The 24,431-nt window shown below is 35.7% G+C and overlaps 1 protein-coding gene across 1 annotated transcript; it reads left to right on the top strand.

Annotated features, from left to right (window-relative positions):
- The first annotated feature begins 218 nt into the window (after window positions 1-218).
- Window positions 219-22,597, top strand: TYW5 (tRNA-yW synthesizing protein 5). The gene is made up of 8 exons (XM_055345184.1): window positions 219-356; window positions 6,366-6,520; window positions 10,769-10,838; window positions 13,312-13,356; window positions 14,442-14,579; window positions 16,168-16,255; window positions 16,648-16,764; window positions 19,419-22,597. The coding sequence occupies exons 1-8, from the start codon at window positions 279-281 to the stop codon at window positions 19,673-19,675; spliced, it is 948 nt and encodes a 315-aa protein (XP_055201159.1). The 5' UTR covers window positions 219-278; the 3' UTR covers window positions 19,676-22,597.
- The last annotated feature ends 1,834 nt before the right edge of the window (window positions 22,598-24,431 follow it).

Here is a 24,431-nt window from a genome sequence, read left to right as displayed (position 1 = left end):
CGGCTTCCGGAGAAGGCGCCTAGCGATAAAGCGGGCCTGCCTGCTGCTGCCGCCGCCTCTGGCGAGTCAGCCCCGCTCCGGGTCTCACCGAGAGGCCTCCGCGTCCTCAGCGGCCTCCGCGCCCGCGACCCAGCTCTCCAGCCAGCCGCGCTCGGCGGGGGCCGCCGTTCCGCGGACCTCTTTTTTCTCTCCGGCTCGTGTTTCCGGGCGGATGGCGCGCTGAGGAGCGCAGCGCACCGAGGTTTCCTGGACTCGGAGGAGGACGGGCGTGAGCGGCCATGGCCTGGCAGCGTCTCCCGGTTCCCCGGCTCGAGGGCGTCTCGCAGGACCGGTTTATGCAGCAGCTCTACCCGCAGGTAAGGCGCTCCCTACCACGTAGCCCGGCTCCGAATGGTTCCTTGCGGCCCAGGGTATGGGGAGGAGGCAGCGGGCGGCTGGGGCGCGCGGGGCGTGGGGCGGACCCATCGGCTCCGTGCTCCGGGGAGAACAGCTCCACGTTCGCGGGCAGGACAGCAGTACGACGGCGGGGAGCTGAGTGCGAGAAACGGCGAGCCTGACCAGCACGGCCCGCTGCGAAGGTGGCCTTCGGGGGACCCCCTTGCTCGCTAGGCCTCCTTCCGTTACCATGGCAACGGGGGGGGAGGGAGGCTGGTTGGTTTGTTTTCTCCCAACCCCACGCCGCCTCCGCCTCTCGCCCCGGGTTTCCGGAAGCTCAGGGCAGGTATCCCCGCCCCGGCTGGTCGAGCGGAAAGGTGGCCCGTGGAGTCCGCTCGCGGTGCTGGATTCACAGCAGCAGGTGTTTCGCTGCACTGAGCCAAAACAAAAGGGGAGGAAGCCGTGGGAATCCGTCGGGAAGCTTGCCCCGGTCCTGGATTCCAACTACCCCGGGTTCCAACGGTGCAGGCAGGGGTTGGACTCTCTTCGTGTGTGTGATTTTGAACCTCAGCTCTTTAACAGAAACCTCAAGAGGAAAATATTAAGGAGGAGCGAAGTATTTTTACCTGCAGTGCTTTGTAAGGGGATCCCTACTTGAGGAAAACTGGGACTAGAGAGCCCGGCCGATCCCTAAAGAAACAATAATCCGCAAGGTTGAAGTAGGTTTATGGTAGACCCCCTCGCTCCCCACGGATTTTGCTTGATGTTTACAAGGATGGTCAGAGAGCTAGAGTTCTCACTATTGAAAAAAGCAGGAATGGGCAGCCCGGGTGGCTCAGCGGTTTAGCGCCTGCCTTGGGCCCAGGGCGTGACCCCGGGGTTCCGGGATCGAGTCCCGCGTGGGGCTCCCTGCATGGGGCCTACTTCTCCCTCTGCCTGTGTCTCTCATGAATAAATAAAATCTTTTTTTTTTTTTTTTAAAGCACGAATGTTTTGTTTTTGTTTTTGTTTTTTAGGAGTTTGCAACCTGCAGAGAGGATCTAAGCCTTTATTTGTTGGTCTAGTGCTGGGTGGTTTGTGGTTGCCCTCACCATCTCCACCTCAGCACTGTGTTGGTATAAGATGCTTGTAGAGCACTGAGGAGAGGCAGGGATGTATGTGGAAATGCTTTGTAAGAAACATGGTGAAGGGCATTTTTTTAACATGATCTTCCCAGATATGATACATAATGTGTCACAAAGAAAGCATCACTGTTTACTAAAGTAGAAAATTGCCAACAGCACTGTGGTCACAATGTATTAAACTTAGAAGTGAGTAAAACTCCAAAATAAGGTCTTTCTGCTTAGAAACCTTGAAGAATATCTATGAGGGGGTATAGTCTTCAGATTTTTTTTTTTAAGATTTTTTTTTAATTTTATTTTTTTTTATTCTTGACAGACACAGAGAGAGGCAGAGACCCAGGCAGAGGGAGAAGCAGGCTCCATGCAGGGAGCCCGATGTGGGACTCCATCCTGAGACTCCAGTATCAGGCCCTGGGCCCAAAGGCAGGCGCTAAACCACTGAGCCACCTGGGCTGACCTTTTATTTTTAATATTTTATTTTATTTTATTTTTATTTATTCATGACAGACAGAGAGAGAGGCAGAGACATAAGCAGAGGAAGAAGCATTTTTAAAGATATTTTATTCATTCATGAGTGACACAGAAAGAGAGGCAGAGACACAGGCAGAGGGAGGAGCAGGCTCCATGCCGGGAGCCCGAGCCGATGTGGGACTCTATCCTGGATGTCCAGGATCAGGCCCTGGGCCGAAGGCAGGCGCTGAATCGCTGAGCCACCCCAAGATCCCCCAGTCTTCAGATTTTTAACGTGTTTTAATAATTAACAGTGTGATATAGGTGCATGAAAAGATAGACCAGAGAAATAAAAAAGTCTGGAGATACACATACATCCAGGAATAAATTTCCGTTTATATGGAGATTTAGTATGTGTTGAACTTGATATGTTAAAAACGACTGGGGCACACCATTTGCTTTGATGTGGATGGAACTGGAGGGTATTATGCTGAGTGAAATAAGTCAATCAGAGAAGGACAAACATTATATGATCTCATTCATTTGGGGAATAAAAAAAATAGTGAAAGGGAATAAAGGGGAAAGGAGAAAAAATGAGTGGGAAATATCAGAAAGGAAGATAGAACATGAGAGACTCCTAACTCTGGGAAACGAACTAGGGGTGGTGGAAGGGAGGTGGGCAGGGGGTGGGGGTGACTGGGTGATGGGCACTGAGGGGGGCACTTGATGGGATGAGCGCTGGGTGTTATTCTATATGTTGGCAAATTGAACACCAATAAAAAACAAATCTATAATAAAAAAAAATCACTGGGGCAAATGAACTTTTTTTTTTTTTTGAACTTTTTTGATTTTAAAGTTTTTATTTATTTATTCATGAGAATCACAGAGAGAGAGGCAGAGACATGGGCAGAGGGAGAAGCAGGCTCCATGCAAGGAGCCCGATGCGGGACTCGATCCCAGGATCACTCCCTGGGTGGAAGGCAGACGCTAAACCACTGAGCCACCCAGGAGTCCTGCAAAGGAACTTTTAAATAAATGGTGCTGGGGCTACTACTGGATAGTCACTTAAAAAATGATAAAATTATATTTATGTCTGACACCTACACAAGAGTTATGGATCAGAGATGCAAATGTATTTAAAAAAAAAAAAGAAACTATACAGTACCAGAGGGAAACATGGGTAAATTCCTCTATAATGTAGATCTGTGGAAGGACTTTGTAACTGTGACTGAAAATTCAGGTGTAGTGAAAGATTAAAATTTGAATACATAAAATTCAAGCTGGGGGGATACCTGGGTGGCTTAGCGGTTGAACATCTGCCTTCAGCTTGGGGTGTGATCCTGGGGTCCTTGGATCGAGTCCCCTGTCAGGCTCCCTGCATGGAGCCTGCTTCTCCCTCCGCCTGTGTCTCTGCCTCTCTCTCTCTGTTTCTCATGAATAAAATAAATAAAATCTTAAAAAAAAAATACAAGCTGGGAAAAAAGTATTTGCAACATGTTTTCATAAAAGGGCTGTGAAAACCCATGTATGTAAAGAACTTTTAAAAATTAAACAGTGGGGTGTGAAAGGCCACAAGTCTGATAAAATGTGAGCAGTTGTAGCCTCTAAACATGAAAAGATGTTCAGCTTTACTCAGAACTTAAAGCCACACTGAAATACCATTTCTTATCTATCATTGGCAAAAATCAGAAGGCCACTTTTTAATAATAATACTCTGTGGCTCTCTAGTACTTGAGGCTGTGAAGAAACTGGCACTCAAATACTTTATGCCAAGTGGTGCAACCCTTGTGAAGGGGAATTTGGTATCTATGTCTGTGTTTACTGTATGATCCAGCTGTCCCTCTTTTAGGAGTTTACTTTAGGGATTACTGGAAATAACCTAAAAAAAACTTTGCATAGGAGAGTGATTGATTAAATTGTTCATTTACACTATGGTATACAAAGCTGTAAAAAAGGATGAACTGATAGCAGTGATTTCCAGGATATATTTTTAAATTAAAAAAAAAAGAAAATACATAACATGCCACCTTTTTGTGTAAATAAAGGGGAAATAAAGAAGTATATATGTTTTTGGTCTTGTTGCAAAACAAAACAAAAAACCGGATTGATAAACCAGAAATGAGACTAATTATAGGGCTTGATTGTGTACGAGGTGGAAGAATGTGACTGGTGTGACCTTTTTGTATAGTTTGGACTTTGGGGATCACATTAATGTTTTCAATTCTAACGTAATAGTAATAATAAAATTAACAAGGATGAGGAATGATTTAAGAACCTAAAATTCTAATATAGAATGTAAAAACAAGGAGAAGAAAGATAAGTAACCCGTCACTTTTGAATATAATACTCTATGTCCTCAGTCTAGTTAATAGGCTTGTTAATAGACTTGCTTTATATAGTGATGTGACTTAGCAATTGTGAAAGTACTTATTGTGAATTTGTGCAATTGATTAAACATTGAGGATGATGGAAGTGAAGTTTCTCACTGTTAAGAGAGATATAAATAAAAATTAAAACGAATCTTATGGTAAAAGATCAGAAGGGAGGTATCAGTATTATGGCTCATATATACATGCGTTAAATGTATATATAGTATATATGTCTGCTTGGAGAGAGATAAGTAGATATGGTATATACCTATGTGGGGTGTATGTCTATGTGTGTATGTGTGTACACGTATTTGGGAAAGGCGAAAATGAGTATACACAGACTTTGATGTATTTCCCAGCTCTGTTCACTGAGAAAGCGTAGAAGTAATGATACCTCAATAGCAATAAACACACTTAGCACCCAGATCATGGTTTCTAAGTAGCATTCCCTTTAAAAGAAGCCAGAGCTGCTTGAAGAAATGACTGTAGGGCTGGGATGGAAAAAGTATAAAAGGATTCTGTGTTGTGTTTTTTTTTTTTTTTTTTTTTTTGTGGTTTTTTTTTTTTTGCTAAAAAGTAAGGAAGTGTTCAGGTAAAGTCACAATAGCCAGCTTGTTTTGGATCCTCCTGGCCAAATCTAAGATAATTAGAGCATCAACATTTTATCAGTAGATTATAACCAAGTGAATAAAATTAATAAGTGGAGATAAGTAAATTAGAGCATTTTGACATTAGAATGCCAGTTAATATAGAAGATGATGAAATTTTTAAAAATCATGATTTTTTGCATTCATCATAGCATACTTAATTCAGGCAGGAATTACTAGTTGATCAAAGTTAACACCACAAATAGAAAACAATATCATGTGCTACCTGATATGCTACACTGAGAAGAGCACAACATTGCTTCTTTGGCACATTCCTTCCCAAAGTAGGTGACTTGAATATTAAAGAAATGTCAGATAAGCTGAAATTGAAGGGCATTCTACAAATAACTGGCCTATACTTTTCAAAAATGTCAAGGTCATGGAAGGAAAAGGCTGAGGAACTGTTACAGAATAAGAGAGACATGGCAACTAAATGCAATGTGGCATCTCAGAGGAAAAAAACTCAACAACTACAAGGGATATTATTAGGACAGTTAGCAAAATTTGGATATGGACTGTGAAGTAGTAGTAGTAGTGTATCAGTGTTAAATGTAATTTTGATAATTATTCTGTGGCTAAGAAGAAAATGTCTTTGTTCTCAGGAAATATACTCAGGTTTTTGGAGACAAAGGCGTATGATGTCAGCAACTTACCTTCAAGTAGTCAAGGAAAATTTAATTTTTAATAATATGTTTGTCTCTATACACACAGAGTGAGAGCAAATGGTAAAATAAATGGGGCAAATGTTAAATTAACAGTTGGTGAATCAGAGTAGAGAGTATATGGGAGTTCTTTGTTCTTGCAACTTTTCCACAAATTTGAAATAGTATCAAAATAAAAGGTTAAGAACAATATTGACTGTAAAATATACATTTTAATCATTTATATTTTTGTCATAAATAATGCTCGTGAAACTACTTTTTTTAAAAGATTTATAAAGATTTATTTGAGAGTAATAGCAAGCATGCGGGTGGGGAGGGCAGAGAGAGAGAGAGAATCTTGAGCAGACTCCCCACTGAGTGCTGAGCCCCAGAAGCGGGACTCAATCCCATGACCCATAAGATCACAACCTGAATGGAAATCACTAGTTGGATGCTCAGCTGACTGAGTCACCCAGTTGCCCTGATAATTCTTTAAATAATGTTGATTTTTTTGTCCTCAGCTAATGATGGTACTACTATTTCCTTTTATTTGTTTTCCTAATGTTAAAATTTTGTTCTAAGTATATTACATTGCTGTTCTTCCTATTTTAGTTAATAGCATGAATTGTCAAAAGACTTGAGTTTGAGCATCTTAGGATCAAGAATCATTTCTTACTGTTTTTGTTCTTCTATTGCCAAATATAACTCCGTATATATTTTCATTTTCCCTATTTTTTTGTTGTATATTTTCCCAACTTACAGAGAAAACCTCTAGTGTTGGAAGGAATTGATTTGGGGGCATGTACAAGCAAATGGACGGTGGATTACCTGAGCCAAGTTGGAGGGAGCAAAGAAGTAAAGATTCATGTTGCTGCAGTTGCCCAGATGGACTTCATTAGTAAGAACTTTGTATATAGGTATTTTCTTCTGAGGTTTACTCTGGGACTACAAATAACTTCTTTAAAATCTTTAAGATATTTTTATATTATTATACAAAGACCGTGTGGCATTTAATCTTTTGGCTATTTTGATATAGTCATGGAACAGCTTACTAATTTTTAAAGAGTGGCTTTTAAAAGGCAAGAATTCTGAGTTGTTACAATTATATAAAGACATTTTCAAAGACCGTTTTTCATATAGGGTGTATGCCTGATACCTTCTGGAGCCATGGAAGGAACTGGATTTCTAGAACTGGAGTTAGATTATCTCTAATGTTGGATATGCTGTACTCATTCAGTGCTTTATTAATTAATTGATCTTCCCTCATTTAGTAATTATTATCTAGAGTAATGAATTCTGAAGTTTTCCTTCATAACTTACTTTGATTTTTAATGCACCCATTTTTAGAAGATTTTCTAATTCCTAATTGTGAGAGAAGCGTAAGCCCATGTTTTCTTTTTCTGCTCTCTCCAGAAATATATAGGACATGTAGTTGCTATGTTTGGTATAGTTTTTCATCAACTTGGATAGCTTTCAAAAAATTGTATTAAATTTTCTCTTTTGACAAAATAACCTTAAATACTTTTAATTTCCCTTGTGGTTGTCATTTTATGCTTTGAGATGAGATGTCTTAAAAGTAAGATAGTTAAAAGATGCTGAGTGTCCAAACTTGAAAGTTTCAGATGTCAATAATCTTATAGATTTAATGTTATTTATTCCCAGAAGTTTCGTTAAAAATGTTAAAAAAACAAATTTTTATATTCTGAGCACGGGCAGTTTCCAGCAAATTCAGTCTTTTGAAAAACTATGTAGTTCACAAAAGACTGATTTTTAAAGAAAGGTAGTTCTCACTGTTCTTCCAGAGTTTAGAGATGAGTAAATAGAGCTTCTAATGTCCAGAGTCATTCCTTTCTCATTAGAGTTTTCCAAGCTCATATAGCAGCTTGCCAAAACATTTCTTAGTTTTTGATCCTTTGAATATCCACCATTATAGTTTTGGTTTTTAATAGGCCGTGAATTGAATTTAATTGCCGTAAGTTTTTCTAAGTGTAAGAACTTTTCATTTTTTATTAAATCAAAAAGGTGGAAGCAAGTGCTGGAATGATGAACATTTTTAGGTCGGCCGTTAATGATGTTTATTTTCCAGAGAGTCCAAAGCCATAACAAATGGGTATTGAAACTTCATCTAAAATTGTTTTGCTATTTTGTCATGTTCCATAAACTTTTCAAAACTTGTTTTTGAATCACATACGTTATGTAATAGTTCCTATCCCAGCTTTCTCCAAGCCTTTCACTGGAGCAACTGAAGAATTGCAAGATTATTTTCTTAGTGCAAGAAAAAAATAGATTTAGTCATTTTGGCAGTTACCAGGGAGTAGGAAAAAAGGGAGACATCTAGGTCAGAGAGAGTCTAGCAAGGAAGAAATCCTACACACATGTATCATCATTATCACTTCAGTTTAGAGTTGCATGTCTGCTTATTAATATTTGAGGAGCAATACATTTCCAAGTCTTAGCTTTTACTTCTTTCTTCTGGGTGGCTCTCATTGTTCTTCCTGAATCAGGGTACTGTGAACGGGAGGAGTCATGTGTGGTGAAAGAATACTGTTGGTATTCTTCTGGTCATAGATTTAAAAAAGTAAATCAGTCTGACTTTTATAAGCTTAACTGCTCTGTCACATCATCTAATTCATGTCATCATCTTGCTCTTATTGTTTATTAATACTTTTATCATTCCTGATCTTGGTTTGCAAAGCAGCTTTTGCAAATGGGGAACAGAAGAGTGAAGATTTTTTTCCTTGTTTTAAATGTTGGTAACTGCTTTCATGCTGCTGAAATGGTTTAGTATCGTTGTTAACCCCACCATTTGTTCTTTACTGAACACCTTATCAGGTGCTGTGCCATGCATCCTAGGTTATATTAATCATTTAATTTAGGAACAATCTATGAGGTAGTTTTGTTTTCAGTAATTATACAATTAAGAAAATGGAAGCTTAAAAATATTAAGTAACTTGCTCAAGATCATATAGCTTGAAATAATGGAACCAAACTTATACCCAAATTTGCCTGACTCCACAGAACCCATGATCCTAACCCCTCTTTGATATTATCTCCCTTACTAGTCGTCTGTCTCCCAGTCCAGACAAATGGAATTTAACAGATGTCCTTCTTTTTGAAACATGCACAGGATAGATAAAACCTTGAGTCTAAAAAACTTTTAATTCATACCTCATTTCCCCCCTCTCAGCTTTGCTTCTACAGAAGCTCTGAGAGGCACCACTTCCTAAGGAAAAAGATTGCTGAGAGCACCCAAGTTCTGCTTCTGGATTTTTTTTTTTTTTTTACTCTATCTGCCCTGTTCTTATAAAGGTTTTTAAACACTTTTGAGTTTTCCCTCATAAAAAGATAAGCCTGGGCAACGGCACCAATTACAGGGGAAGCTCTGGACGTGAGAGGCTTCCATATTTTCCCCAAACTCTTCCAGAGTTGCTTTGGTAGAAATGAAGGGTATATGGTGAGGTCAGAGATGGAAAACATTGCATAGGAAGATGCCAAGTAAATTTGTTGATATAATTAACTAAAAACTGTAGTAGCAAATGGGTCTGAGCAGATGGTAGACTCCTCTCTTGCAATGCTCACTCTTCTACATAATCATCAGCAGTGTCTTCAAGTTCAGATTGACATTCACGCCCACAGGACCCACTAGTCCATAATCTGGCACTAGATTCACTTAGCTTTGTAAAAAGATACAAGGCAGGAAAGCACATACTAGCAGTATAGTATCAGTGGGACTCCTTATGCCAATCCAGGAGCCATTTTTGTCTCACCAACTGACAGCTTCCAAGGGAACAAGATTATAAAGATGGGTACAGACACATATTAGCTAAATTAAGCCACATAGTCCACAGAAACCAGTGATATGAAATGGCACATAAATTTAGCTTCTGTGTTCCTACAAGGGACAAACTCAATTACAAGAGTTATACCACACACAGGGAAGCCAGATCCTTTACTTTTTAACAAATACTTATAATCCACTCATCAGCCTTTTAGTCCAAATGTAGTTCATCAATCAAGACTCATTTTTACAATAAACATGGTTAACTGATATCACAGCAGACATTCACATTTATCTTAACCCAGTAGGTTTCTACAAAAACATTGCTAGGAAAAAGTAAGCCCAAGGTCATCTTATAGAGAAGGAGAAAGGGTTTTTGCTAACACTTTCTCCTCACTTCCTCAGTACAGATTCCTAGTAGAAAGATTTGGTGGTAAGAGTGAAAGGACTAAAACAAAAGGAGAGCGAGAAAAGACTACTACTCTTAATCAGAGGTTTGGAAGCTGGAGTGCAGTGGCGGTTGTGGGGAGAGGCTTTTGACCCAGATGCTTTTGAGGACTTCATTGTCTTGATGTTACTGTTGTCAACTTCATATAGGGATCAGTACTTTTGATTCTAGAATGTTGAAGGGACTGGATGGAACCAAAGAAATGGTAGCCCTCCAGGTTCTCAAGAGATTCTAGATTCTAGATTCATTTCTAAAAGGAAATGAACTCCTTCTGTGATGTTCAGCCCCGTTTAAAATGAGATTAGGAGATAGCCATTTGAACAGAAATATGGAGGAAGAATAAAACTTGGTCACTTTCCTGAATTATCCTTAAGGTATTCCTCAGAATTCTTAAAATGATGGTGGTGAAGAAGATTGAGAGCAATGTTGTGGGCTTCCGTGTTCTGTGGTAGTGCCAAAAGGCAGGAAGATCAGTGAGAGAGTGAAGGACTTGATCTTCACTGGACCATTTGCCTACTGTCTCTTCCAAAATAGCACTTAGTATTTTGTCCGATTCCTTAGTCACAGGATTTGTTTTGCCATGACACTTGAAGTAGCAAGTTTGAAAGTTTGTTTATATCCAGATGTAACCAGATACCATAGAAACCTTTTTCTAACAGTAACTTGGAATAGGCAGATATTAACATAAAAGGATACATCTGTCCTATAGATTTAAAAGTCTTTAATTTTTGAAATCATAATTTTAGACAATCTAGGTCAAATAAGCACACTGCTAAATGAATTTTGAAAATTTAGAATTACACATAATTATAATAAAATTATGGATATTGTAAAATAGAAGGTCATATACAACTCCAACAAGCCTATATATATATACTGATAAAGGTATGGCTAGTTGATTTACTATTAGGTCCAAGACTTCTTTTGTGTTTATTTCAGAACTTTACCTTTTGATAAGTTGGTTCAGAGGGCAGCTGAAGAAAAGCATGAAGAATTCTTTATTTCAAAGGTAACTGCTTTGAATGGATTTTCTTTAAGAAGCATTAATATGTATATACTAGTTGGATTTTCTTGTACAAGAACATTAGATACAAGAGCTATAGCCTTCTCTGATAGCTGTTTTTAAGGTTCGGTTGTATATGCCGTAGATGTAGTTTTGCTGTTTATTAGATCTCAAACCTTGACTAAATTATTTTTCTGTGCCTCGGTATACTCATCTATGAGATAGGAACAATAATAGTTCCTATTTGATAAAGTTTTTGTGATAGTTAACTAAATAAAATCTGTAGAGTACTTAGTACAATGCCTGACATGTGGAAACTACTCACTAAATGTTACCGATTAATAATACTCTCTTTGAAAATGCTTTAGTCTGATACATAAAGTTCAAATGCTGAAGGAGAACTTTATTTTCATATCTTATTGGCTATTAAAACTACTTCTATATTATCAACGTGATTTTTGTATTTGTTATAACATTTATTCAGGATTAAATGCAGAAGAATTCTACTTATTTACATTATAGTCCAATTTTAAATAATCCAATTTAAGTTTCTTGAGATAAAGCATGGAGGCATATATATAAATACATTTTAAAAAAATTCACTGTTATCTCAAAAGCACATTTTAAAAGCTTTGAATAAAGCTGTTGTCTGCATCTGAGCCAGCCAGGCTGGTGGCCGGTTTGGTTGTGACAGGTGCTGCTACTCACCGTTCTCACAACAGGTGGTGGTTATACTAGACTACCACCAGGATCCCTCAAGCTCTGCAGGTCTGTGAGTCTACAGTATGATTAGATTGTCTGCTGAAACTGATTCCACTGACTGTATCTGAACTAACTGTGTATTCATCTTATTTACATACTTTCCATACTTTTTAGATGTAAATCGTTTATCTTGCCTTGGTTTCTTTTACTTCACTTGACATTTCACAGCTATTTAAATCTGTACTGCTCATTACTCTTGGATAGGAAAGTTCTCAAGGTCAACTGCATACACATGTATATTTATGTCTTAAAATTAGGGAAAGTATGTAAATAAGATGAATTTAGACTCTCCGCTCAGTCTTCCAGGAAGCAGGGGCTAAGATGGAATTAGGAGTGCAGACAGGTTTATGGGGGAGTAATACTTTTGAAAGGAAAGGAGTGGATTGGGTGGGGGAAGCCATCAGACAGTAACATAGGTCTAGCAGAATCTCTGCTAGCTCACTGTGGACCCCTGAGCAGAGACTGCCTGTCTGAGGAGTCCTGTGTGGGTGACAAGGTCTTGACCTTTTACCATCTTGCTCAGTCATTGCTTGGGACTACCCCAAGAAGAGCATGACCATAAAATAAAAGGCTGAGGTGGAACTGAAAGAATTCATAGCTAGCACCTGTCAGTTAATCACACTCTTTGCCACTAGTGGTAAATTCTTTCTTGAAGGGGTTCTGAGCAGTATATCTCTGTGTCTGCCCCATTCATTTTTCTTTTCCAATCCGAAAACATTAGAACTGGCAAAAAAAAAAAAAAAAAAAAAAAAAAAGAAAAGAAAGAAAGAAACCTCAGAATTTTGAAAAACATACTTTGAAACCTATTTAGCCAATAATAAATTTATAGAAATTATCTGATGCTACTTAAAAAAACACTGGATCTGAGAGTTGATTTAAATTTTTAGCCATAGATTTAAAATATGTTGCTAAGGTAAATAACATGGATTTTGAATTTTGTGTTATAATAGTCAGTATATGTATAAAAGAGGCAGAACTCTGAGTTGGATTGCTTTTGTGCTTGACCCCGTATCTGAGTTCTCTAATTCTTAGAGGAAACGTAGATAACAGTAGTGTGTTATAATTCAGACAGTTCCTTACTGTAGCTACTAAGTGAAGAATAATTGGCAGTTTTTAAAAGTATCAACATAAATTTACTACTCTGAAATGACATATTTCTTTTTTTTTTTTTTGTGAAATGACATTTCTAATTCATATATGAGTTGACTCTAAAGGATTTGGCTTGAGAATTTATATGATCAGTGATAGGCTTAACTTGATAAAATGCAGCATTCTAGATTTTTAAAAAATGTATTACTGTATAAATTATCATATTTATTTCCTACTCTGCATTTGCATTATATTAAGAAGTTTGTTATTGGCCACAACAGTACCTTGAGATCATGTGTGTTACACAAATGAGAATTCTTTTTAAGTCTTATTGTTAAGAGTCTAAATAAGTTAAAGTCCAAATTAAGCATTGTGTTTTAGATGTAGTAGATATATGTTGCCTTTCAAATTTATTTTATATAATATTTTGTGGATCCAGCCATTATTACAAGCAGCATATAAAGACATTTCTTTATATGGCCACCAGAGAGCATTAGTAGAAAGGATAAGAAAATGGAGCTCTCTTGAAAACAACTGGGTTAGGTTTTTAAGACTTAATTCCTTCCGTCTTTTACTTTCTGTTATTTTTAAATGAATATTTATGTTACTTTTCTTCGGGATGTTTAAGGATGAGAAGTACTACTTACGGTCACTTGGAGAAGACCCTAGAAAGGTAAGAATTCTGAATGTAAAACAAAGGCTTAAAACCTAATGGATGTATATATTTTAACTGGCCCTGTACTTTTTGTACTTATTGCCTGACATACGACCTGCTTCTTTTTTTTCCCATTCTTTTCTCAATGATTTGTGCCCTTGAATAAAAATAAAACAATTAGGGGTGCCTGGGTGGCTCAGTCAGCTGAGTGGCGACTCTTGATTTGGACTCAGGTCATGATCTCAGGGTCCTAGGATCAAGTCCTAAGCAGGCTCTGTGCTTTGCAGGGAGTCTACTTGAGGTTTCTCCCTCTCTTTTTCTCCTCTCCCATTTGCATGCACATGCTCTCTTTTTCTACAATAAATAAATGAATCTTTAAAAGAAAAGTAAAATTATTAAAAGTTGATTACTTAGCTTTTAATTTTAAGCAGGACCATAGTATCTTAATAGATGTTTAAAGTCATCTACTCTAATCTCTACACAATTAAAAAATCTTTTCTACTATGTATTTTACAGATGATCATTCAGCTAATAAAAACATCTAAGATAATTATTAAAATATTTAGTAATTCACTATTATAAGCTTTGACATGTATTCAGAATCAAATTAATATGGCTGCAGTATTAAGTATTGGTCCCTAAAATGATGAAGTAATATTCTGTTTTTTCCTATTATGTCCTTATTTAGTTCTTTAACTTCTTTTAGTCTCCTCCCTCATTAAAATCCACAGGTTTTATTACATAGTTAAAATTGTTAACTCCTAAATTTTAAATACTTAATATTGGAGTAGATGGCGATTGTATGATTGTTGCTTAAATAAGAAGAACCTATTATTAATGAAGCATATTAAGCTTAACTGTACAGTATTGTTGAATCTGCAATCTATTACATAGTCTGTTATTCCTTCATTCGAAAGATCATATATTGACTGTGGTCACCAACTAGTATTTTAAAGCAATGAATAGAGTTTTACTCCATTCCTCCTTAATATCATAGGCTCTGATGGCAGCCTGAGGTAAAACAAGTATTATACCAATACTGCATTTATTATTAAAATTTTTTTTTTATTATTAAAATTTTTACAGTGTTTCTCTCAATACAGGATGTTGCAGATATCAGAAAGCAGTTTCCTTTACTGGAAGGAGATATCAAGTTTCCAAAATTTTTCAAAGAGGAGCAGTTCTTTTCCAGTGTTTTTCGAATTAGCTCGCCAGGATTACAGCTTTGGACCCACTATGATGTATGCTACATAAATGAGAAATCTGAATCTATAGTAGATATTTAGCATCTATAGATACAACATTTACAGTTTCAACTTTCTGTAGAATACCCTAAAGATCTGGGAGGCAAAATTTGCTGAAAGATGAGATTTGAAAACTGGTGCTCTGCAAGTTGATGATACGGGAGTAAATGATTTAGCTAATGCTACAGCCTAGTTAGTTTTCTCACATTTGCATTTCTTTGTGGTGGTGGTCTTGATTCATTGTATTTTGTGTGAAGTTTAAGGCAGAAGTTTATGGAGAGCGATTTCCAGTTCTAAGAATTTGGGGATACCTAAAGGTCTTAGATTATACATCCCTGGAGAATGTGAACTGTCCACTATATTTTTGAGCAACAAGATGTATAGAATATTGTCCGTGATCATTTATTCTGGGGTATTATAATTTTATTTGCATTAAGTATGTACATATAAATATTTTAAACACACTAAAAGTATAGTATTATGTATGGTTTGGTGTTGGGTGGAGAAATTTAGGAAGCTAAAGCAATACCTAGTAGGTTTCTAAAGATAAAATAATTTTTTAAGACGTTCTAAATCAAGCTATATTAAGTTTTATAAGCATGTTATAATTCAGCTGAGGGCCCCTTGGGAAGATTTTTAACATAATAACTAAATGAGATAGACATGAATTCTTAGCATATTTTTTAAAGGTTTTATATAAATGATATAGTGAGAAAATTATGTGGTAACTTAAATAATATTTTTAATTATGTGACTATTTTAAATTTTAACTAGTATCACTTTTGTCTAGATTTATAATAGAATTCTATGAAACTTTTATTAAAAATAAGTCAAAGAAATGCTTGTTACATAGTTATATAGTTAAGGTTTACATAAGAAAAGGGTTTGTAGTGAAAGGAGAAATGGTTAGGTGGGAGCAGTATGTAAGTAATTATGAATATATCTTGCTTCATATATATTTTAATTCCTTTGCTGAGAATTATGTAACTCTGCCTTTTAATATTTTCCATAAAGTGTACCCTTGAGTATGCAGAAATAATCAAGATTACTCCATTAATAAGTACATCAAGAAAATTTGCCAGATTATAATTCTGTAGAGATAATTTGGAAATCAAGATGCCTATAACTAAATTATGGTTGGCCATATATTAAAAGAGTTTAGCAGTGGTTGATTACAGTAGTACCTTGTGTTTTCCCAACACTTAATTTTTCTAAGTGCTTTCAATCTGTTTCTAATGTTGGCTGTATAGCATTCCTTGGCAGTTAAATAAGTACTAACTAAGGGGAGCTTCAAATAGGTGAAACTACCCTCTCTGTCAGAATGGTGGGGCAAGAGCAAATAGTTCTCAGATTTCCAGTCCTTCCCATTTTAAGGCAGTGCTGCAGGAATATATTTAATAAAGGCACAGTTGCATTTACAATACAAATGTTTGCATTGTTAGATTAGAATATTTCTGTAAGAGTTGTAGATAATGTGAATCAAGTCTTACTAAAGGAATAAGATTTACATTTAACTGTTTGGAATACCATTAGTTTTATTTAAATTTTAGATAATGTTTATCCATAAGTTCTTATTGGCCTTCAGGTAATGGATAACTTCTTAATACAAGTGACAGGAAAAAAACGTGTTGTACTGTTCAGTCCTCGAGATGCCCAGTATTTATATTTATCAGGTACTTTTTTTTAAGTTTACATATCTAAAGTCTAGTCTATTCAGTTACTCTTTTTGAGAAATCTTTTACTTTCATAGAGAAACATTGTAGGGCTTATTTCTAATTATCATGTATTTGTGTTCTCCATGGGTATATATGTAATGATAGGCTATATGAACAATAAAATTTTAAGTTTTAATTATACTACATAGATGTCAATAGTCATAAAGGGTTGGGGGTGGTCATTGAATATTGTTTTAGGTTTCAGGAGAATAGTAATTGTTCTTACACTGTGGATACAATAAATAATTGTACAGAAAAGAATAAATTTTCAAGTTTATATTTGTGATTACCTTTTAAGAAACACTAACTTTGCTTTAATCTCTATCATCCTTTTTTTGGGAACTTTTCAGGTACTAAGTCAGAAGTCCTGGATATAGATAACCCAGACTTAACTAAATATCCACTGTTTTCCAAGGCCAGAAGGTATGAATGTTCCCTTAAAGCTGGAGATGTGTTATTCATTCCTGGTAAGATTTCTAGACTTCATTCATTTCCTATTTATAAAATCTGTACTCTGTCACTCATCCATTATATGACTGTTTTAGTTCAAAAGTATATTTGTTATATGTATTCTATACAAGTTGATTTTTATATATCATTGTTTAAAGTATGCTAAGCACATTCTTATAAAATTAATAGTCTTGCTTTTCAAAGGCAACTTATAACATTATACTTCTATCTTATTAAATGACATTAAACAAGTTACATTATATCTGGGAGAAGATTATACCTAGTTGTTCTTTTTAATCATTTCTAAAATATTTGCATGTTGGGGCTCTTGGGTAGCACAGTCGGTTAAGCATCCAACCTTAGTTTCAGCTCAAGTCCTGATTTCAGAGTTGTAAGATTGAGCCCGTCGGGCTCCAAACTCAGTGCAGAGTCGGCTTAAGACTCCTTTCTCTCTCCTTCTTCACCCCCCGCATCTTTCTCTAAGATAAATAAATAGATCTTTTATAAAAATAATAAAATATTTGCAAATTTTAGAACTATGTCACTTAAATATTTACCAAGAAATGGTAAATATATTTCAAAGCCAAAACAGACTAGAGATTGTTAAAATCTCAACACCTGTAATGTCTTTTGTGTGCATTATTTTCTGTGGTCTGAATTAGTGCCACTTTGCACAATAAATAGGCATTAGTTGTTAGTGATGCAACTAACATCTGTAATTATTCAAAAGTGAATACCTGAAGATTATAAAAATCATAAGATAAAAGGAATGTATTAACAATTATATAGTCGTATTTCTCACATCTAAGTTAATATATTTTAATCATTAATACCTCTTTTCAGTGACAGAAATTAAAATTTTTTTTTTTTTTTTAAGTAAAGAAGTATTAATAATATGATTTCAGAGTGCCTGGGTGTCTCAGTTGGTTAAGTGTCTGCCTTCGGCTCAGGTTATGATCCCAGGGTTCTGGGATCGAGCCCTGTGCAGGCTCTCTGCTCAGCGAGGAGTCTGCTTCTCCCTCTCCCTCTGCCTGCTGCTCCCCTTGCTTTGTGTTCTCTCTCTCTCTCTCTGTGAAATAAATAAAATCTTTAAAAATATATATGATTATCTCATTTAGGGTTGCCTTATAAATTGCTTGAGGACAAGGAACTATGTTTTGGTAATCTTTATATTCTCCAAGGGGCCTGATACAATGTCCTTAACATAACTATCTATAAAAATTGAATCATTAATTTCTTATTCATAAGTTCTTTGTAAACAACTAGCATACTAGTCCTTAAATGCGTTGCCATTATTTAAATTTTTTTGGTTTTGTATCTTTAGAGTGGTTAAGAGCTATGCGGTTTTCTCTTACTCTGTATACTACTTTAAAAAGCCAGACATAAAAAAAAAAAAAAAAGCCAGACATACTTAACATTTGCATGTATTTTGAAATAAAAGCAAAACCCCTGTCTTTGCATTTAAATTTAACATAATGGTTAGCTTTTTTCCTGTTATATTGAATAAGGAAAAAAGATTCTGAAAGAATAGTTAAGATTAAATCCATGTTTGAAACTAGTTTTGCAAATCAAAATATTTTAAGCTTTTGTTTTTCCTAGAGCACTCTTAGAATGAATTTGTTTCTAAAATTTAGCATCTTATCTTACTTTCTCCCATTCACAAGATTAAACATTTTTTGATGTGGCTAGTATTTTTTTAAAGATTTTATTTATTTGAGAAAGAGAGCACAAGCTGGGGCAGGGTTGGGGGACAGAGGGAGAAGGAGAAGCAGACTCCCCACTGAGCAGGGAGCCCAACTCAGGGCTCCATCCCAGGACCCTGAGATCATGACCTGAGCCGAAGGCAGACCAGATGCTTAACCAGCTTAGCCACCCAAGTACCCCATTGACATGACTATTATTTCATCTTGGTTATATATTTGTGATGTTGCTTTAATATTCCTATAGCACCTATAGATTGAAAACATTTAGATTCAATTGAAAACAAAGAAATAAATGTTCTAAAGGAAGTGAAAAATTAATTAGCTGTATCATATGATAATGCTTATTCATCCTCTCCACCACAATATTTGCTTTAGTTTTATACACTTACTGTACAGGAGCCGAAAGAAATATAAGATATTTATAATTGCATTAGCTTAATATAAAACTAAGGAAGCTACAATGAATGCAAATTTAAGCAAGTTAGAAAACCAAATTCAGCTTGAATAGGAGGTCTTTGAGAACAAAAATATGAGAACAAAAGTACTGTGCTGAGGCGGAAAAGGTCAAAGATACTCCTCAAATAATTGAAATGTTCTGTGTACAAAAAAGTAAACACTTGATGTGGTTGTATGACTCAGGAAGTGTAAACAAGTAACAAAACATAGCCCCAAATTACAGAACTTACAAAACAAGTATAACTTTATTATGTCTTTCAAGTTAAAGGGGAAAATTGCTATTTTCCAAAGGTTTTAAAAGTAGTGTTATTGACACTTTAAATTGGTTGGCAATTCATAAAAGTTAAAATGATTCTGTTATATTCAGGAGTGTGCTAACGAAGGGATCTAGTTACAAGAATTTCTTACATTGGCTATATGCAATTTGTGATATTTCACTGACATTTTGGTTTGTTTTTTTTTTACTCTAGGTTTTATTTTTAACTTGTTTTTTTTCTTTAAACTTTCTCCAGCTTTATGGTTCCATAACGTAATTTCTGAAGAGTTTGGAGTGGGAGTGAATGTCTTTTGGAAGCATCTTCCATCTGAATGCTATGATAAAACAGATACCTATGGAAACAAAGATCTTACAGCAGCATCAAGAGCTGCACAAATTTTGGACAGAGCTTTAAAAACACTGGCTGAATTACCAGAGGAATACAGGGACTTCTATGCACGGCGAATGGTCCTACACATTCAAGATAAAGCCTATAGCAAAAACTTGGAATAAATAATGAAGTGAATGCAATGAATATAAACTTTAAATACAGTTCAGTTCAAATATTGGAAGAGTATAACAAATTATTTTTTAGATTATTTGTTAAAATAGGAAAGAAAAATCTCAGGCTTATGGATTAAATAAACAGAAATTGTTATTTATGGTTTCTGTTTAATACAGATTTTTATGATTGAAAGACTGCTGTATTGGGTAGGACCACTCTAGTTTTCAGATGCAAATAGCAAAAAATCCAACTTAAAATGACTTAATAAAATGTATCGAATTATTATACATTTAGTCTACTGATAGAATGGGCTTCAGTATTTCTGATCCAGTGATTCAGTAGTGTCACCAAAAGCCTCTAGGGTTTTTTCTCCCATTTTCAACTGCAGCATTGGCATCATCCTAAGGCTGGCTACCCTCGTGGTCATGGGATGATTGCCAATAGCAGTTTGAGCCATGTGCATCTTCATTTACATGCAGTGGAGGAGTCAGGCTGGATTCCAGGGGCCTTCTTTTAATATGCAAAAGCTTTCCCAGAATTTACCACCAAATCCTTGGGTCTCATTAATTTAAAGTGGCTTAGACCTGTCCATCCCTGAACAGTCACTGGGAAAAGGTATGGAAATTACTCATGCCAGTCAGGTCTCCTGGAGCTTTTAAATAGAATCCTCTCCCTCTGAGGCACATGGGAACATCAGCATGGATAATTTTTAAAATCAGGATTCAGATTAGGAAAAGGTGAGCAACCAACATCTATATCTTTTTGAGCTTTTCAAAACACAGATGTTTAGGCCCCAACTTTGCAGACTTGGATTCAGTATGCTTGGGGTTTGCTATATAGTATATGTATTTGATAGACCTCTGAGGTTGTTTTGATGTATAATCAGGACTGAGTTGGATCAGATGATAGTAATTTGGATTATTTTGTGATTCATCCAAAACACGTTTGTTTGATCTGATCTTGGTTTTTCTTGGCATTCACTGCCCCCCCCCCTTTTTTTCAATGTCAGAAAATATTCAGATGTTTTAATTTATACCTACAGCTAAACTTAAACCCAATTAGTTTTCCCCACTAAATGCTTTTCACTTACCCTTTGCTAAAGAGAAAAAAATTTTCAAGAACAAATACAGGAGAGATCCCAATTATGTTGTCATCATTGAAGACAATGAGCCATTGTATGTGGATCTGTGCCATTCTTTGTTTTGTACCTAGTAATTCTATTGCAGCATCATTGAAAAAAGACCAGATATATTTACTGAACACAGATGTGCTCATCTAAAGCAATCTGAGTGCATCAAGTTGGTGCATTTTAAATTATGGAGAAAATAATTTTCTCTTAAAATAATTCATCCATATCTTGTTTTTGGAGTTGGATTAATTTCAGATATAAAAAGCAGATTACAATAAATAAAAAAGGAAAAGTATATGAAAAATAACTCTCCTTCCTAGGTGTCTTTAGGAAGAGATACTGAAGTTACTCAGGTCAAAAAAAGTGTAAAGATGGTCTGTTAGAAAAGGAAGTTACTTTAGCCAGATTGTTAGATTTTTTTTCATTTTTGGTTACTTACATTAAGCAAAGAAATTCTTTAATGATTGCTTTTCCCTTGGGAAGAAAAAAAAAAAGACAAAACCTCTGTTAGTTTGAACAGTACTTATAGTCAGCTTTTAGATAAACTTTTTTTTTTCTTTTAAGCCATTAAGAGAATTGGTGCAAAGTATATATCCAGAATCATGTAGAAAACTTGAAGTTAAAACTGAGATTATAATCTTCCAATGAATATTCATTTTAATTCAGTTTATTTGGGAAGCAAACTGGATGACCTTAGGCAAGTTAAGAAACTTAATCTTTATGAAGCTTTTTTCCTCATCTTTAAACTTGTACTTTATAGGGTTGCTGCAAAACTACAAAGAGGTAATTCAGGGCACGGACAGTTGAGAGCTGATGCTAGCTTTCTGATTTGAGATGGCTCTCGTTGCAGTTAAATTCTATCTAGAAAACTAGAAAGTAAACCCTTTAGGAAGTTTTAAAATTATTTCCTTGGTCATAATTTCTGATGTTAAGAGTTTATTTTAAATTCAAAACATTTTTATCTTTTTAGCTGACCTGATTGAGACCAAATGAGATGTTTTCAATGTTAAAACTTTAAAATATTAAGCAGTATGTGTTAGCTGCAACTTCTCAGGAATTCCAAATCTTAGAACTTTATTGCTGAAAAGGATCTTAGAAATCACTTCATCAATCCAGATTGCTTAAGGGAGTGTCCAGGCTTACACAGCTGGGGGATGGAACCTACAATCACGTTGTGACCAGATCAGTAATTCTCCATGCTTTCTCCCTTAGGTGCAGCTCATCTTTGTTATTCTTTGGCTACAGCTTAGGGGCTTGACTTGATTCACAAAAGAATTTTTTTCCTCTGTCAGCAAAACTCACTGTACCACACAGACAAAAGATACAAAGTAAGACAAAGGGATACAAAATAAGATTAATGAACAAGTAGCAGAGTTCTATAAAAATGGAACACTATGAAAAGAATGAGACAGAAGTATTGTGGCACTGGCAAGAAATTTTTCCAAGGTGATTAAATGAGAAAAAAGTTGCAAACTATAGGTATGGTATGCTGCCATTTGTGTAAAACAAAGGTATAAACATTCGTGTATGCATAGAATTAACTAAAATATGCAAGAAACCCTTGAGGGTGATTGCCTCTGAGAAGTTAGACAAGTTAGGTGGGCAGACTAGAATCTGCAGTTGTGTATTTTTTCTGCCCTTCTATTATTCTTTCAAAGTAACTTTTTGAAATACATGTGTAGACTAATTAGTTTTTCGTGAACATTAACAGTGTTTGTCTCGGCATATAATTACATTGGAATTCTATTCAGTAATTAAAACTTGTCATTTTTTAAAAGGGAAATAAAGTCAACAAGGCTTATTTTGTATCTTTCTATCCTTTTGAACAGCAGCTATGTGAACATTTGGAAAGAACCTTAGTAGGGAGGCTTTTCTCTCACCTATCTAAAGTTGCCAACAGACATCTAAGCTGAATCTAAGTTGACAAAAAAAAAAAGAAGAAAGCTGGAATGCAGGTCTGGATGGAGTTGGAACTGTGCTACTGACTCCTTCCCTCCAGTGCTAAAACACAGATGTAGTGAGGAAGAACTAATGTAGATTGGCAGTCACCCACACATCTCTGGTATTACCTTAAAGTCTTGTTTCAAGCATACAGTCCCTAAGTGTTGGGTGTTTTAAATACACCTAAGTTATATTCTATTTTTTTAAAGTTCCATTAGATGGGATACTAAAATGACCATCCTAAGTGACTGCCTGTCTCTACCACTAAGAACTGCTAGGTCTCTCTACCATTGTAAAGACCAACCTGAATTTACAGATGACATCTATCTACATGTATATCTTACCCTCTAAAACATGTTTCTCTTAAGGACCCTTAAGTATAACAGAATAGCTATTTTAGGAATACTACATTTTGTTTCATATTGTTGCTTTTAAGTCTTAGTCTATTACACATTTCTATACTCAAATGCTTGGGATTGTTTTGTCTGTGCCTAGACCATTCTTGCCCTTGCCCTGGGTGCTTAGGTATTACATGAATGAAATGAAAAACAGATCACACCATATTCTAAGTAAGTCTCTTAATGACAGCAAAAGGAATAGACACCTGAAATGATTAGCACATAGAAGGAAAAACTTATTTTTGAGTAATTTTCTTCAAGAAATTTAACAGAAGATATGAAAATAAAGTGAATTCTTGTGGGGCAATTTAAAGGAGAGAAAAATAATTTACAAGGAGAGGTTCAACATTGCTCATATGAAAGAAAAAACATGGAGGATTAATGAAAACATACAAACCTAAACTGGCAAAGTAGAAGAAATAGCTTTCTTCCAAGTAACAATCTGAAGTTTTAACAAATCTAGTAACATAAAGCACATCCAAACAGACTTCTCTGGATTAAATTTAATACAATTGTACATTCATGCTGTGGCGGTAACAACTTTCACATTATCTGTGTGGCTTCTCAGTTGACTCTCAAGACACAAACACAAAGGCACAGTCTAAAAGGATACACTAACATTTACAATATTTTTAAGAAAATGTAGAGAAGACAAATTTGAAGTCTTAAAATATTTGAATATGGATCAGCTGGAATATATTTTCATTCAAGAAAATATTTCTACCTTCAACACTAGTTTTGCTGCAGTGGCAGTTCCAGGTGTCCAGTAAGTTATTCTCAATATTCACTGAACACATAACAATTATAATTAAGCAATCACATGACTAGATAGCTAAAGAACCTAGATTTTTAAATATCTCAGGTTTTTAAAATGAATCCTGCAGGAAGTCCTACTTTTTCCATTTCAAATGTTAATCCTGTAAAAATAAGTGCCTTTCCTTCCTCCCTCATTAGTGTATTCACTACCTTATGAATTCACTACCAAATGAATTTAACCAAGGATTATTAAATATTGAAAGAAGCCATCCAATCCATCATGGTACTTTAAGATTAGGTAATAAAATGCTAGAATCAGGCTGACATGTTTCTTTGTTGGGAATTTTTGGTCTCAAAAGAAACATGTATTTAAAGAAACTGAAGCAATATAAACTAACATGTCCTTTAAAAAAATTGAGTGATACAATTCTATACTTTATAGAATTAAGGGATGTTATTTTTAAGCATTTGGTGAGTAAGAATTATTTCTCGTAACTGAATATTTGGAATGTATTATAGTCATTAAAATACAATTCTGTG

This window comes from Nyctereutes procyonoides, unplaced genomic scaffold (genome assembly GCF_905146905.1).
Source record: "Nyctereutes procyonoides isolate TBG_1078 unplaced genomic scaffold, NYPRO_anot_genome, whole genome shotgun sequence".
Lineage (NCBI taxonomy): Eukaryota > Metazoa > Chordata > Mammalia > Carnivora > Canidae > Nyctereutes > Nyctereutes procyonoides.
This window is presented reverse-complemented; position numbering and strand designations above follow the sequence as displayed.